This window comes from Oreochromis aureus, linkage group 23 (assembly GCF_013358895.1).
Source record: "Oreochromis aureus strain Israel breed Guangdong linkage group 23, ZZ_aureus, whole genome shotgun sequence".
Classification (NCBI taxonomy): domain Eukaryota; kingdom Metazoa; phylum Chordata; class Actinopteri; order Cichliformes; family Cichlidae; genus Oreochromis; species Oreochromis aureus.
The window spans coordinates 6,954,685-6,970,805 of NC_052963.1; the positions used below are offsets into that span (position 1 = coordinate 6,954,685).

The 16,121-nt window shown below is 41.7% G+C and overlaps 2 protein-coding genes across 8 annotated transcripts in view; one reads left to right on the forward strand and one right to left on the reverse strand.

Moving 5' to 3' along the window:
- Positions 1–14,760, forward strand: part of LOC116334414 (transmembrane protein 163-like) — a 34,405-nt gene extending 19,645 nt beyond the window's left edge. The window contains exons 6-9 of one of the 2 annotated variants that reach the window (XR_005610501.1): positions 5,836–5,947; positions 6,291–6,432; positions 7,050–7,369; positions 10,215–14,760. Coding sequence is in view for 1 of the 2 variants with exons in the window: in XM_031757840.2 (XP_031613700.1) it covers positions 5,836–5,947; positions 6,291–6,432; positions 7,050–7,110 (315 nt within the window). In the remaining variant the exon portion in view is untranslated. Of the gene's footprint in view, positions 1–5,835; positions 5,948–6,290; positions 6,433–7,049 lie in introns of both variants that reach the window. The other variant, XM_031757840.2, reaches the window with a different exon arrangement.
- The window catches only part of mgat5 (alpha-1,6-mannosylglycoprotein 6-beta-N-acetylglucosaminyltransferase), a 114,194-nt gene continuing 112,027 nt past the window's right edge, over positions 13,955–16,121 (reverse strand). For 4 of the 6 annotated variants that reach the window (XM_031757826.2, XM_039607557.1, XM_039607558.1 and 1 more), the window contains one exon: positions 13,955–15,850. In XM_031757826.2, the coding sequence (XP_031613686.1) occupies positions 15,652–15,850 (199 nt within the window). In that variant the 3' untranslated portion in view covers positions 13,955–15,651. The remainder of the gene's footprint in view (positions 15,851–16,121) is intronic. The other 2 variants (XM_031757827.2, XM_039607556.1) reach the window with 1 other exon arrangement.

Sequence of the window (16,121 nt, forward strand, 5' to 3'; positions counted from 1 at the left end):
TTCTCTTTTATGTCCTTTCAGCACCTTTTACACACGAATGTTGTGATGACAGATTCTAATGTAGGAATTGTAAAATGCTGCTAAAGTAGTTATGTGTATTTTGGCAAACATTAAATAATTTATGTAGGTGATAGTGAATGTTAAAAAACTATATTTCACTGCAAACTGTGTTTATCTGAAGTGAGATCATTTTTATGGTTAAAATATTCAAGACTAATGTGACTCTAAATGTGCACTTTTGCTAGTGACTTTACTTTATTCTCACAAAAATATTTCAGAATCAGAATTAGTTTCCCCCCCCCCCGTTATTATTGTCTGTAAGTGCGTGTGAGAGAGAGAGAGAAAAAGTGTGAGTAAAACAAGTGTAATAGCAACGCTCACAAACCTCACATGTGAAGACTCACAAGCTTTCACACTTATGCAAATAGCGTTTTCACCTAGTTGCCAGTCAGTATCATCCATCAGCTGCTGTTTATTATTTTTCCTGCCTAAGTCATATTCATTCAGCTTCGTCTGTGGTGGACGCAGCAGTAACGCATGGCTGGTATGAGATAAATAAGAAATATTAAAAGTAGAAGAGATTAAGAATAAAATTATGGACACGAGTTTAACTGATCCTCTTAAATTCTGAATTAATAAATGTATAAGGATCTAATTATCAGTGTAATGCTGTTTGTAGCCACTTCATTAGGTACACTTGTTGATCTGCTCATTAACACAAATATCTATTTAGATAATCATATGGCAGCAACTCAGTGCATTTAGACATGTAGTCATGGTTAAGATGACCTGCTGAAGATCAAACTATGAGAATGAGGATGAAAGATGATTTAGTTGACTTTGAAAGTGGGATTGCTGTTGGAGCAGATAGATCTACTGGGATTTTCCCGCGCAGCCACCCGAAGGTTTAAAGACAACAGTGTGAAAAAGAGAAAATATCCATTGAGCAGCAGCTCTCTGGGTGAAAAGGCCTCGCTGACTGACTGCTTTAAGCTGCCAGGAAGGCAACAGTAACTAAAAAAACAAGAAAAAAGAAGCTCTTGTTACAACCAAGGTATGAAGAAGAGCACCTCTGAATGCACAGCATGTGGAACGTTGAAGCAGATGGACGAGCAGCTGACGAGCCGCGTACCGCTCCTGTCAGCTAAGACCAGGAAACTGAGGCTAAAGTTCAGACAGTAGGACCGAAATGTTGCCTGATCTGATGTGTCTCAATTTCTACTGCAACATTTGAATGGGAGTTTTATTAATGGTTCAGACTTCTGGTGGTGGTGTAGAGTTGTGGGGGATTTTCTTGGCATACATTCAGCCTCTTAGTACAAGCTGAGCATAGTGCTGTTGCTGATCATGTCCATACCTTTATCACCACAGTATATCTTATATAGCACTTTTCTACTCTACTTGAGCACTCAAAGCACTTTACAAATACCCACGTTCTTATGGCTGCTTCCAGCAGGTGCACGTGTCGTTACAAAGCTCAGATCGTCTCAAACTGGTTTCGTGAACATGACACTGGTCTCACTGTACTCAGCCAGTCTCCACAGTCAGCAGATTTCAATCCATCAACAAAATGAAACATTTTTTCTTTATTGAATCTGTCACGAGGAATTTGTGCATATCTGACAGCAAAAGGTCCAATCTGGTACAAGTAAGATGTACCTAATAAAGTGGTCAGTGAGCGTATATGTGTGTATATGATGTTAACATAAATGCAGGTTGCCTGTTGTGGTGACATCTTTACCAGCTTACTCACTCACTAACTCCTCTGTGTGCTCCTTACATTGTAGTTCCACATGTGAAGCTAACCGAGCTGGATGCTTTTCAATGAGACGAATCACATTGTTGGATCAGCTGCTGAGCAAAAGAAAGACTTTCAGATAATCTCCATAACTGACTCAGTCTGAAAATCCAATTAGTTTTTGAAGCCCTTTACAGCTTTATTGACCCAACTGTGTTTTCCTTCTATTCATGTGTGGCTGCGGCGAGGGAGAGAATGTCCTGTCGTGAGCACTAAAGTGTCGAGTGCCGAGACAGACAGATTGTGTTTTTCTGAGTCGACCCGCTCCTCTGCTGTCGCACACTTGGCTTCTACCAGACTGACTTCTGGTGCATCACAGTTGGAGATCTAAAGTGTGTGCCTCGCAGCCTCCCACCTTGTGCCAGTGTTGAAAAAATAAGATTTATTTTCATTTCCTTCCTCTCTAGAAAATGTTAATAAGGAAAGCAGCTGCTCAGGTACGCCGGGGTTGGACGGAGTGGGAGGCGTGAGGTGTGTGGAGGAGGATGTTTGGTTTGACACCTGACTGTTCCTGCTCTGCAGGTCCTTTGTGCCCAATTAATGTCAGTTAGCATCCAAAAACAAAACCGTTCTCTGCATGACACAGATTCTGTGAAAACCTTTTAACTCCCAGCAGGGCTTTTCATATTGCAAATTAATTCTGACCTCTGACAGCTGAGAGAGTCTTACATCCTTGAGGTTTATGTAATCCTTTGCAAGGCCACAGAAAGATGTTTAAATACAGCACGAAGGCAAACTGCCTTAGTTACGGAGTTAAAAGCAAAAGCAACCAGTGCAGTCAGATTTGGCACCCAATAAAAATCTAATTGTTCATCAGCTGAATATTTTCTGATCCCATTAACACTTTCTATTGTGTTTGTTTTAATCCACACACAAACTTAGTTGTAGTTTTATGACAAGCTACATGCTGACATTGAGCCTCAGAGATGCAGGCTGGCAGATTTTGCACAGAGATCTATAGTAGTTACACGCAAATGTCAACTGCTGCATTCATATTCTGGGCAGAGGCTTTTGTGTGTGTGTGTGTGTGTGTGTGTGTGTGTGTGTGTGTGTGTGTGTGTGTGTGTGTGTGTGTGTGTGTGTCTCCCCTTGCCATCGGTCAAAATGCCAGCCTGCAACAGCCATGGGAAAATTGATTATAAGGTCACTGGGGGATTCCCCGTGATAACGGAGTGAGTCACAGCATGCGATCCTTCATTTCAGCTGACTGGAAACAAAACTTTCCAAAATAACTAAAATGATCTACAGTGTGTGCCTCTGTTAGTACATTCACTCTTCTCAGCTCTTGACCACTAGCTACATCTATACCTAAATGTGTGTTTTTTATTGCAGTGATAGATATAATGCACTGTCATAGACTCTATAGATGGAAGTAGCTTCTGGGTCTGAACACTAAACCAATGCACAAGTGTGACGCCTGCTTTTTACATATGTTGCAATAAGAAGTCTGTCTGGACTGAAGTCACTGGGAAAATGACTATGAGATTCTAATAGAAGTCAAAAAGGAGGAAAAAGCAGGAAATGCTTTAAGGAAGTGTTGATTTTGACAACAAATCTTGATTTTAGTCCTAGACTTGTAAATAAAATGTCATGTCATTTTAGTCATCCTCGAGGCATCTAAACATTTTTTAGTCTAGTTTTAGTTGACTAAACGGAAGATTTTCACAGACTAAATCTAAAGTTGATTCAGCTGACTAAAATATAAAATGTAAAAGTTTGTTGCGTTTTTACTGATAAGAGTTGCTCCACATGGTTTTTAATTCAATTCAATGTTATTTATACTCCACCAAATCACAACAACAGTCGCCTCAAGGCACTTTATATTGTAAGGTAGACCCTACAATAATACATACAGAGAAAAACCCAGCAATCATATGACCCCATATGAGCAAGCACTTGGCGACAGTGGGAAGGAAAAACTCCCTTTTAACAGGAAGAAACCTCCAGCAGAACCAGGCTCAGGGAGGGGCGGGGCCATCGGTTAGGGTCAGAAGTGTCTTTTCCTTGACATCAAATGTGAAATGTATCCATGTGTCGTTTGCTCCTCTTTTCCTCCCAAACTTTGAGATTTTGTCGAATTTTCATGAGATAAAGGCAGCATGGGAGCTAGTTGTACTGTGTCCTGGGGGCAGATCAAGTGTGCGCATCTGACCTTGCTGCACAAGATTACTTGTGATTGGATCACTTCCAAACTCTTCCCGCCTTTCTACACAACTAACTAAGTTCTGATTGGATCTCGTCTCTCCAAAATGTTTTTATTTAGTTTTTATTCACTGACGAAAATATGGATACATTTAATAGTTTGTAGCTTTTGTCCTCGTGCGTTAGTTTTTTTTTTTTTTTTCTTAAATTATCGTCTCGATTTTTGTCGGAAAAAAAAGGTTGTTGCGAGAAAAAAATATGATGAAAATGATGGGTCAGTTAATTTATCACTGCTTTAGGGTGGGCTTAACTTGTGACTTGTGTGGTCAATGCTTTGTAGATAAACAATTTAAATTTTAGTTTCAAACCTGAGTCACAGCATTGACTCGGGTCTATGCAGCATGCTGAGGTTTTCTTTCCATCTCCTCATTGATGTGTGCGAGCTTGCCAAAGTAGCTTTTCATGGCTCCGAGGCCATAGTACAATATTAATGTTGCTGCAGAGGCTCTGAGTGCTCTGCAGCTCGCTTTCTCTTCTCTAATCCATCTCGCCTCCTCCAGCCGTCCTCTGTGCATTTACATCTCAGGCATGTAGTGATGTGGCCCTCAAAACATATGTAACAACAAAGTCATGTTTAAATTGTTGAAAACCAAACGGATAGAGCAGGAAGCGAATCTGTGGCTCAACACTAATCAAAAAAAGACTTGTCAGGAAGAGCAATTACATAAGAGCTACGGGGAGCAATGGAGAATATTTTTGAACCATTACTGGAGGTAAACAACACTGAGGGGAGGTGGTGGTGGTGATTGTGGGGGTGTCAGGGTTGTCAGTGATAGTATCTGTGCTGTTTTGACAAGGAGGCAGAGCAGCTGGATTCATCAGTTCAGTGTGAAAAAACTTGTTACTGATGTAGTTGTTATTAGACTCACAGTGTTGGTGAGCTTGGGAAATGTGGCGTTGTGCTGAAATGTTGCTTTTCTGAATAACCTGTAGGGACTGGAAGGTTAAGCTTGCTAAAAGGCAGCTAGAGTCCTGAGCTGTGTGCTGCCTTGTGATTGTAGGTGTGTTGAAAAGAGACCTTGTCTTTGAATTTGGCTGAAGAGTCTGATAGATAGGGTTTGGTACACAGTGAAGTACTGGTTGTGTCTATAAATAAAGATAATACCCTGCATGAGCTGACTCACTGAGTAGTAAAAGAAACCTCAGCAGTCAAGGCCGTAGACTGTATATAAAAGATGGACATAGCCATTGGTTTCTGACCTTTACATTATAAAGTGTCAACGCTAGACTTTTGCCTGCTGCTCCTGTGTGGGTGGGTGGGTAGTTTTTATTGACCTAGAACATAGGTGTCAAACTCTGGCCCGCGGGCCAAATTTGGCCCGCAGCCTAATTGCATTTGGCCCGCGAGGCCATACCAAATCACTATTAGAGCTGACCTACTGGTATTATACAGCTAATATATGTATTGTTTAGTATTAAGCTTTGCTTGTTCCATATTCAATTTTTCAGCAAAACTTGTTTGAGTCCATAAGAAAAGATTCATTCTTATATCTGGAGGAAGATTTTTTTTTTCAATAAATATTAACGTTAGCCCGCGACTTTGTTCCAGTTTTGAATTTTGGCCCACTGTGTATTTGAGTTTGACACCCCTGACCTAGAATGTGCTCTAGGAAACCCAGATGGTGGACTCCTAAGTAATCAGCTAATGCTAGCAATGCTAGCAGCTATCTTTGTCTAAAGATGAATTTTAAAAACATTCAACCTTGTACAAGTTGCTGTTTGGAAAAATTTCCTGTTGTGAGAAGATAGTAATCAATGTCTAAAACAAGTCAATGCTGCACTTTTAACGAGGAGATTGAATCCCACTCTTGGTCTGTTGTTTTTGTTTCTCACAGGACGACTTCCTGTTCAGCGTGTCCATTGTCAGCGGTTTGATGTGCATCATATTGGCTGTAATCAAGTTCATGCTCGGCAAAGTACTGACAAGCCGAGCTCTCCTCACTGATGGTAGGTGTGCACGTGCAGAGACATCATAGCTTTTTAGAACTTGTAAACTTTCTCACATTCCTCAGCTTTCCTAGTGATACTATTAAATCGTGACTATCACAATCGTAAAAATCATGGGTTTGTCACTCTGACATGTCTGTCAGCTCCCTTTGGTTTCCTAAAGTTGCCTTATAGTTGATGAGATTACAGGTGCATGGAGCCAGCTCAAACATCTGTCACACTACTGGCTTCTTGGTGACAGCAATGGTGAATATCACATGTGCAGTGACACTAGCAGGTTTCTGAGAGCTGACCTCTGAACCCTCAAAGCCAACTTTGACTGACATTTGCCGTCTCTTTCCAGGATTCAACTCACTGCTGGGGGGGATCATGGGCTTCTCCATCCTCATCAGTGCTGAAGTCTACAAGCACGAGCCCAAGGTGTGGTACCTGGATGGAACAATAGGTGTCCTGATAGGTCTGATCATCCTCGCCTATGGAGTTAGGTAAGTGGCTAGTACTTGGTAAAAGAAATGGCGTACCTTTTATTTGGTGTCATGGAGATAATTGTTGATATTGGAGCAGAACATATCCACAGAATGAATAGAGGAGCTGGAGTGGAGGTGGGTTGCAAAGCAGCTTGCAGAGCATTGGTTTGGACATTTAGTGAGGAAATTGTTTAAACTAACTACCCAAATAAATACTCTGTGGTGTTTCAAGATAATAAAAGCACAATGAAGTCAGAATACCTCCATCTGGAGTCAGTATTCATCAAACCAAAGCTTAAAAAGTGATTTGGTGTAATTACACTGTGTTAGTTCTGTGTGGAAAACCAATTTCAGATTGTGCAGTTTTGTCACTGGATTCATATAAAAGCATTACAAGTTCTATTTTGTACACGGGGATGATGAAAAAATAAAATAGTGACACCTTTAAAGGTTGAAATCTCGAGGCTAGAAAATTTGTATTCTAACAGCTGGTAGGGGTCTGAAGGTTGCTGTCATCTCCATTTTCAAATCCCCCAAAGTGACCTTAATGTTTAAGTGCAATATTGGGCCGAGATGCTCAGATGTATCCTTAGATGGATCAGAGGTTGATCTCTTTGCCTCTTTCTGTGCCGCAGACTGCTCCTGGACATGGTCCCCCGCGTCCGACAAACCAGGAACTACGAGCGCTTTGAGTAACGGATCACAGAGGGCGTGTTTGGGAGCGACTGACAGGATGGGGACTATAGAGGCACTCCACAGACAATCACGATCAGTCCTCGCGGTGCCAGTGAAGGCGTCGGTGTCTGTGCAGTCCTCCCATTCAGAGCTGGAATGGAAGATGGCGTCAGTGGCATATTTTTAATGTTTTACAGTTTAATGTACATATGACATGTTCACCTGTTTTTCAGAAGTCAAAGGCGCAGTCTGCTTTTTCATGCCGCCATATTTAAAGAAGGTAACAGAGATAAGACTGTGGGGGAGAGGGTTAATGTAATTTTTCAAAGGTTGTACACAGCTCAGACTGCAGTGTTATGGATGCAGAGATGTTCAGATGTTCAATACCTCAGTTACATGTCATCACCCCGTCACGACAGAGCAGCTTGTTTTTCCCATGGTTCCACGAGGCCTTTGCTCAGCTGTGCTATAAAGCGTTGCAGCACAGCAGGTCAAACTGATTGATGTAGCTGATGTAGCGGTGGAGTATTAATGGTGTTTACCTTTTTATGACTAGAGAGAGGATAAATATCAATAAAAAGCCCATTTGGCACAAGAAGCAGGTACATAAGCACACACACGACAGGCTCAGTGACGTGTGATTAGCCGTTTATAATATTTATCCAGACCGCTGCAGCAACATCCTTCCAGTGCAAGCTTACAATCTTGGAGCAAAAAAATAATCTTTTTTGACACTGAGTCGCACAACAGAGTCGGGACCTGACTGTTCCACTGTAACTCTAACAGAAGGAAAACAAAACGGCTGCGCTGCCTCCCAGGAAAAGCATTTATACAATTAACTTGCGCCATCTACTGACCAAAAGAGGAGACTACAAAATGTAGGTCATTACATGTGAACGGGTTATCTAATATGCAGTTGTGCTCAGAAGTTTACATACACTCATCATGGGTCTGTCATGGTAATTTGGCATTTTAAACCAGGCTGGAATGATTGTTCAGGATACATGTGTAATAATTAAATAACAAAAACAAGAACTGGCTGCGGAGGTTTCAGTATATTTCAGATTTTCTTTAGTCCACGCGGGGTCAAAAGTCTACCGAGGATCAAATATAAACACCCCCACTAATGTCCCTTAGCAAGTTGCACCTCGAGCAGCAGAATTTGAATTTATAACATTACTTTATCCACTTTGTGCAGCGCACGTGTATCCCAGTAAAACAGCATGAGAGCATGATGCTACCACCGCCATGGTTGACAGTGGGTACAGTGTTCTTCGGTTTGAAAGCCAAACAGCTCAATCTGTGTCTCGTCTGACCATAAAATATTTGGCTCGTCCATGTTGGCAGTCACACATTTCAGTTGTGCTTGAAGGTGTCGTTTTTTTAGCAGGAGGTTCTTTCTTGGTTCAGTGATCCTTAACATCTCAACCAATTTCCTCTTTCCCGAGGGTGAGAGTTGGGGTTTCCTTCCAGGCCTTGGAAAAGTGGTGACACGTCTGAATAACTTGTACTTGCGTACGATTCTTTGAACCGATGATCTTGGCATCTGGAGTTGTTTAGAAATGCCTCCGAGAGACCATCCCAACCTGTGTAAATCTACATAAAATGTATGTAAACTTCTGACCACCAACTGTAGCTGAGTGTTTGAACCTGACCCCGAGACAGAATTCGGCACATGAGACGCATGTAAAGGTCAAAGAAAATGACCTTCACACTAAATGAACAGAAAAACAGATTTATGGCTGAAGCTAAAGGCCCCACGTACACAGGTATCAGTAAGCTCAGCTTGTTCTTTACCCTGATGCAGTTTTAGGAGCTGAAAACTATGAAAGAGTTCCAGACAGAAGCTGTTCACAAACTGTGCGCTGTTTTTATGTGTGGGCAGCAAGAGCTGAGTTCTTACCTCTGCCAGGGAAGTAATCTGTTTCAGTCTGTCTGTTAACAGGGCTAGTCAAAAAGCTGCAGAGAGATTTGCAGGAACATGTAATCAGAGGGTAATTGTAGCGCAGGGTGCAGGTTTTTAACTTTCAGAGGTAATTGGATGGATTCTTCAGATACCTCGCAAAGTCGAGCATTATAAGATCAGAAAACCTAAGAGAACATGAACCAAACTTGTCTGGATTTTTCCTCCTGGGTTCAGTTCATGCATGCTCTCTGCTCTTATGTTTGTAACATTGTCGTGTCAGCGCTCTGACGAGCCAACCTGTGCATGAAGTAGGAGTTCTGTTGGTTTGGGCCACAGTTGTGTTTTTGCACGTTAATGTGGGCAGGTATGTAAAAACACACACAAACAGACATCAGTGTACATGTGGACAATAAATCTCAGTATTTGTCAAACGTGCGTGTTACAAACAGACTAGACCTTTAGAGATGTGTGAGGTTACTGCTGCTGGAGGAGCAAATCTTAGAAACTGTTAAGTTCTTTAAAAGAATCGGAGGTTGAGCTGGTTCAGGTTTGAGTTTATCCAGGTAACTCCAGGGTTAACCTGACTTTTTACAATTACAAAGGTGGTTTACTTCGTACTGGGATAACTTATGCTGCAGACCTAACGTGCTCTGGAGCTGCGAGTATGAAATCACTACCCCGTGACAATCGGCTGGAAAATAGCGTCACCATTCCTGCAGCACCCCTGGGACTGCAGTGCATGGACAGTAATGGAAAAGTCTTTTAAGAGCATCTAAAGTCTTTGTGTTTTCCTGAACAGCATCAGTAATAAATGTAGATTTGTAGACAGAACTTAAGTTGTTGATTTTTCAGTTTTATTGATCTCTAAGGATTTATATACGATTCTAAAATCATCACATACACCAAGTCTACATTTGTATTCTGTTTTTTATATTTATCCTTAAACATAACCAGAGCGTGGCTGAAAGAATAAACTTACAAAATGAATTTATTGAAGTAACAATTATAATCTGTCCGATTCTGTATGTGCTTCCTTTGGAGACTTCTTTAGTGTTAACGTAGTTGGTGCAACCACCACCTCTGACACAAAAGCAGCTGGATTATTAGTCTATTAATCGATTAGGTTTTGTTTCGTGTACGCTGGAAAATCAACAGCTTCCGTTCCCTGTTTGTTTGCATTCACCCTAAATGGATCTAACGGGTTGCTGCTCTCTGTGAGTTTGAGGTGCTGAACTCTGGACAACAGCTGGTGGGTTCACGTGTTTCCTGTGTTTAAGAGGAGGACTCCAGCACCAGTGTGGAAATGAGGAGCAGGACTGGGAGTAGTTACTGGGGCCTCTTTAGCAGCTCTCCTTGTTACCACCTTTACACACATGTTTGTTACCTGCTGGCTGGTGAAATGAAAACAGTGTCTGTACTGAACTCAGAGCTCACAGTCCTACAAACATATACTGTAGAGGCTGCCATACTGTTTTGGATCAATGGCGGAACCCTAACTGGGAAATATTTTAATGAAATTCAATGCAGTGATGGTTTTGGACATTAAATGAGTCGCTGTTTTATCAGGAGTCAACATGTTTCCTCTCATATGTGAAGCTGCTGTTTGTTTTTGGGCCATTTAGAAGGGTCGCAGCGACCCTTACAGCTGACTCGTGTTAATCACTAGCTCGTTCATTCCTACCTGAAAACCTTTTGTCAATCAGCTGTGATGGCGGCACATCCTCTCCTCATCTTCGTATTAAACGACTTTGTACAACAGAGCTCCTCTCCATCCCAAAGCCTTAATTTTGCTCATAGGTGTTTGTGCGACTTGATCAGGGTTTATTTTTGTTAGTTTTCATATTTCACACATTTTCCTCAGTCTGTGCTTTGCTGCTGTGACCTTAACTGAATGTACACACTGTGCTGTGATACTAGTTTTTATGAAAAATCTGTGACTGTGCTGTTTGGTTGGATTTATTTAAATACAAATAAGGGATCAATTCTGTTCCTGAGCTTGTGGAGATACATGTGCCTAAAATCGGTGTGAGAAACAAAACATGCAGATTACAGAAAATTATTTAGGAAGGCCATAATATTAAGAAAAGATCACAACAAAAATACAAACAGCTTGTAATCACTAATTTGCTGTCTTCGACATGTCGTAAACACCGAGAGACACATTTAACTCCACATCAGCTCGGTTTTAAACAGAGTTTAAGGCGCTCCTCAGCCTGCTGACTGTACACTTCTTTGCTCGTGTAAATAATCTGTATAGCTGTAATGTAAAACCAGAGTCTGAGCCATTTGTCACAGAAAAAAGGTTTATTTAAAAATAAAGTTGTATCCCTCTTACTCGTCAAGAACAGTGAAAACAAAACCATTGCATTACCCACTTTTCACTGCTGTTCTGGGGTTTCTGACTTTTAACCGAGAGCAAAACAAATCTTCATCCATGTTGGTGTGTGTGTAGCAGAGTTCATACAATGGAGACATTCAATGCTGAGGTCAAAACAGATGAGATGTGCTGATTTATTCTGTCCAAACTTTGCTGATGGCTTGGTGCTCTGAGCAGATTCCTCCAGAAACCAAACAGCCTATGATCTGATCAAAGATGTGCTCTGAACAAGCCCAGCTAACAGAAAAGAAATAAGGCTCTGGCTGCAGCAGAAGGGGTTTAGCTGATCACTTAAGCAGGCCTCAGAGTCATAGTTATTAAGAAGCGACTGTGAAGGGTTCAAAATATTTGCCTATTTGCTGAAAAAGGAATCATGCTGGGTATCACTGTTGGTGTAGCATGAACTCAAGCATTCCCACACTGGATATGTACGAGCTTTAAACGCTGGTGATATTCTACCTTTAAAAAAATAAATAAAAAATCATGACCAAGTTCCATAAAAAGACCAAAACCATCAATGAGCAGATTGCTCCAGTAACTCCCTTATGCATGTGCCGTTTAGTTTGACTCAGTCCCACCTGCTACTCCGTCCTCATGTTTTAAGAATGGCTGCTAAGCACTACAGTGCAGTAATCATCCTGTGAGTCACTCAGTACTTGTGTGTATTTGTCATCAAGTGTGAAATGTGGTCCCGGAGATACTAGTGGGACTATTTTGACGGCGTTTAAATGTGCATTAAAGATGAAGAACCACAGGTGCATGGTTGATTTAAACGATGTGTGTGATCACACTGGTCTAAACATTGACATATTCAGTGCTACCCAAATACAAGGCTTCACTTACAGCCCTGATTTTTTTTTTTTAAATTCTAAAAAAAGAATAGAAAAAAAATGTAACCATCCAGATTGATCTATTAGCTGACAATCCCCTTTCTTTTATTCTGAAAGTTACTTCAGTTCAGTTTGTTATATAACCAAATCACAACAACAGTGACCTCAAGGCGCTAGAACACAGAGAGAACCCCAACAACTTACCATGGGCAAGCACGGCCCCCCATGAGCAAGCACGGCCCCCCCATGGGCAAGCACGGCCCCCCCATGGGCAAGCACGGCCCCCCCATGGGCAAGCACGGCCCCCCATGGGCAAGCACGACAAACGGCTCCTAGCTCGTCTTTCCTACTAGCGGGGTCAGCTGCTTCTTGACTCAGTCAGATGTACTCTAACTCCCCTTGGACTTTCATTTCAAGTAGAAGTAAGTAAAGAAGTACCAGCTGCAGTTTGACACAAACGGAGTCGTCTGCTTGATGACAGAGTCACTGGAGAGGCAGCCGATTATTGCTCTATTATTTATTGTAGAACAGCACATACTGTGATATTTCACAATTCACTGATCAAACTGTAGGTATGCCTCCTTTTAAATGCATGCCCCCCGAAACTGATTACTGGACTCCAGTTTTACATTTTTAACAGGAACCAATGTGGAAACCAGCGATTTGCACTAATGCACTGTTGGTTTTGGTTTTTTTATGGGATTTGTTTTGAAGCACCACCAGATGCTTTTCGTGAAAGTTTAAAAAACACTCGTTTTTTTCTTCAAGCTTGAAGCCACTTGTGTATCTGTCACATGTGCTGCAGGTTAGATAGGACCGGATAACTGAGTAATCAGTTTAAGGCATTCAAAATCAGACAACCCATTTATTCTACATGTGCTGTGATCATCTGATTCCTCTTATTACTGACTACTCAACTGGTTAATCGCATTACTATCACACATGTAAATCCACATAGCTTGACTGGTAAACATGATGGTAAACTGCTTTCTTTCTTTTTTAATTTAGTTCTGAAAAACAAAGAGCCTATCAGTTTTATCACTTTTCCAAATATCTTCATCAAAACGATCTTAAGATGTGGACAGCCAATTTAAATTTCTTAAAATGAATTTAAATCAAAAAACAAAAAAACCCAACCTGACTCTGATGTTGCAGAAGTAAACATGTATAACAGAGTAACCTGACCCTGCCACAAACCATCACAGCTCACCAACAGTCGTCAAACAAAAGCAGAACTGAAGTTAAACCACAAAAAGGCACGTCATGTTTTTTGAAACACTTAACTTGGCGGCAGATCAGTGACCTGCTTAACAGGGTAAGAAAAAAAGAAGAAGAAAAAAGGTGCCATTCAGGCTGAACTGAAACATGTGCAAACAGAAACAACAGTGAAATGAAAGCAAAGCACAAAGTGTACGAGGCTCATTTCACCACAAAACAAGCATGTTTGTCCACTACTGTCTGCCTTACAGAGAGCGGGATGAGAGCTACGTTTAGACTGGAAAGTTTGACTTTAAACCAATCTTTATGTGTCATTTAAGCTCTTTAAAGAATAAATAATCAAACATTTGATAAGATATTTTCTATACTATACTTTCTAGACCGATCACAAAGCAGCCAGACAGACACAGGCCTGGCTTAGGTACTTAAGTCCATCTGAGACCAAATTCTGGTGCAAAATAAAAATGTTCCAATATTTGATTTTTGTTGCTTTTTTTGGTCTCATATCACAGCTGAAAGCAGGACAGCAGAAGACAAAGTCTCCTTGTCTTTATTCATACACCTAGAGACAAATATGCTTTTTTAATTACATTTAAATTACCCTCCATAAATAAAACTCAATAAAAAGGGAAACAACAGAAAAGACACCCATCCTATAAATAAAAAAAGAAAAAGATTTCCAGCCGAACACAGCGATAAAGATCTGTATACAAAATAAATACAAAAGAAAAACTTTAAAACTCATATGAACAATATACAGTGTTACTAATATCATGTTAAACCTCTGATTAACTTAGTGCATTTTTTCCATTCACCACAAGAAATACAAATCTTATCTTTTTTTCCTTATTTATCTTTTTTTTTAGCAAATAAACAGGCAAATTAAGATCCTAACGATTATCCAAAGAAAAGGAGGCGATGCAAGGTGTAGCGCCCACCGCGGAGCTCTTTGTTGACATGTCTGTGTTGCGTACAGTATGCTGCAAAGGATTTACAGCGGTCATGTGGAAGATGGGAGACGAGTGTGAATCTGTGTTTTGTCTTTTTTTTTTAGTCTTTTTTAAAAACAGTTTACTACGCAAAGACATGGACGAACATCTCTGTAAGTAAGGTTTTTGTGTTTCTCTCTGAGTCTTCGGAACTACGTGTTGACAGTAAGGCTTCCCAGCCTTTTGCTGCAAGGTGTTACCGCTGCTACTGATGACGGCTATCGTCTACGACCTGACGTCACGACACAGAGAACGAGCAATGTCATTTTGGTGCGTGCCTAGTGCCGGATGGTGTGTTTAAAACAGGCAGACAAAAAAAAAAAAAAATTACAATTCTCTACTGGCCTTTTGCAGAAACACACACACTCACAGAGACAGACAGTCCCTCATCCTTACAACTTTTTGTCAGTTTTAAAACAAGTGTGCAACTTAAATGTATGAAAACTGAACACGACAGTCTTGAATTTCCTCTCTTTCAAGGGTGGGGGTGGGGTGGGGATGAAGATCACTGAGTCTGGTGAGGATGCTTCAGGAAACGATCGAAACTGCCAGGATAAAAATCTAGATTTCTACTTTTACTTGTCCGATCTAGTCTTTTTTGTCCAGAAGAGACGAATGAGTTGGTTACAGTGTAAATCTGATTACAGCCCACTGTGTTTGTGTGTGTTTCTATGTGTGTGTGTGTGTGTGTGTGTGTGTGTGTGTGTGTGTGTGTGTGTGTATGCTGGGGGATGTGGGCCTTCAGCCGCGCCGGTCCAGTGCAAACCTACCTAAAATTAACAGTTTCAGATTAGAGCAGGGGTGAGATGGACGGAGGGGTGGAGCGGAGGGTGGGGGGGGGGTCACTGATATGTGCAGTCCACCTCATCTGCTGCGACTTCGTACGACTCCCTTTGTTGATTCAAGTAAATCCACGCCACTTCCAGGCCTCATAGCGCCACCCGCTGATGAAGGTGAGAGTTGGCAGATGCTCCGGTCAGCTGCAGGAGTGCTCCTCCTCCAGCTACCAGAGGAAAACAATAAATATGAAGAGCGAGCTCAGTCCTGTGATTGTTCTTTTTGTTCTGCTGTCGTCACAAAGGAGTCTGGTGTGTGTGTTTGATAGCTGCATGACTGCTCGGGAATGTGCGTCTCCCTCAACCACACTCCTTCAAGCTGCTGTACATCCACCCACCACCGCCCCCTCCCCGATCACCGCAATCCCATCTGATTCCTGACCCTCTGTCAGCTTGGGTGCTGCTGCTATAGGCAGTCTTTGCACAGCGCCACCTGGCCCTTCATGTAGTCACGGCAGGGGCAGATGCGCTGCAGTGTCGAGTGGGCGCCGGCGCAGCTGAACAGCAGCAGGTCCGACTGGAAGATGCAGTGATGGCGAGTCTCACTGTATGCTGGCACGACGGTGTCTGCGCTCGATTCCACCGTTTGACAGTCCATGCCAAACCTGACGGAGAGACGGACAGCTTTAGATTTTATTTTTCAACACTTTTTTTAATGTGAAGGAGAGACAAGAGGAGAAAACACATGCACACTCATAAGGGGACTGGTGTCTTTGAGCTGCAGGCTTGATAATCCATTTTTCTTCTGTAACTAAACTGAGCCCACTAGTGGTCATAACTATAACTGCAGGTTTTAGCAGCTCGTTAGAGAATGATAAACTGCTCACATGAGCTCAAGCCTGGGTCATGCTGCCACCTGGTGGCCACTAATATTAA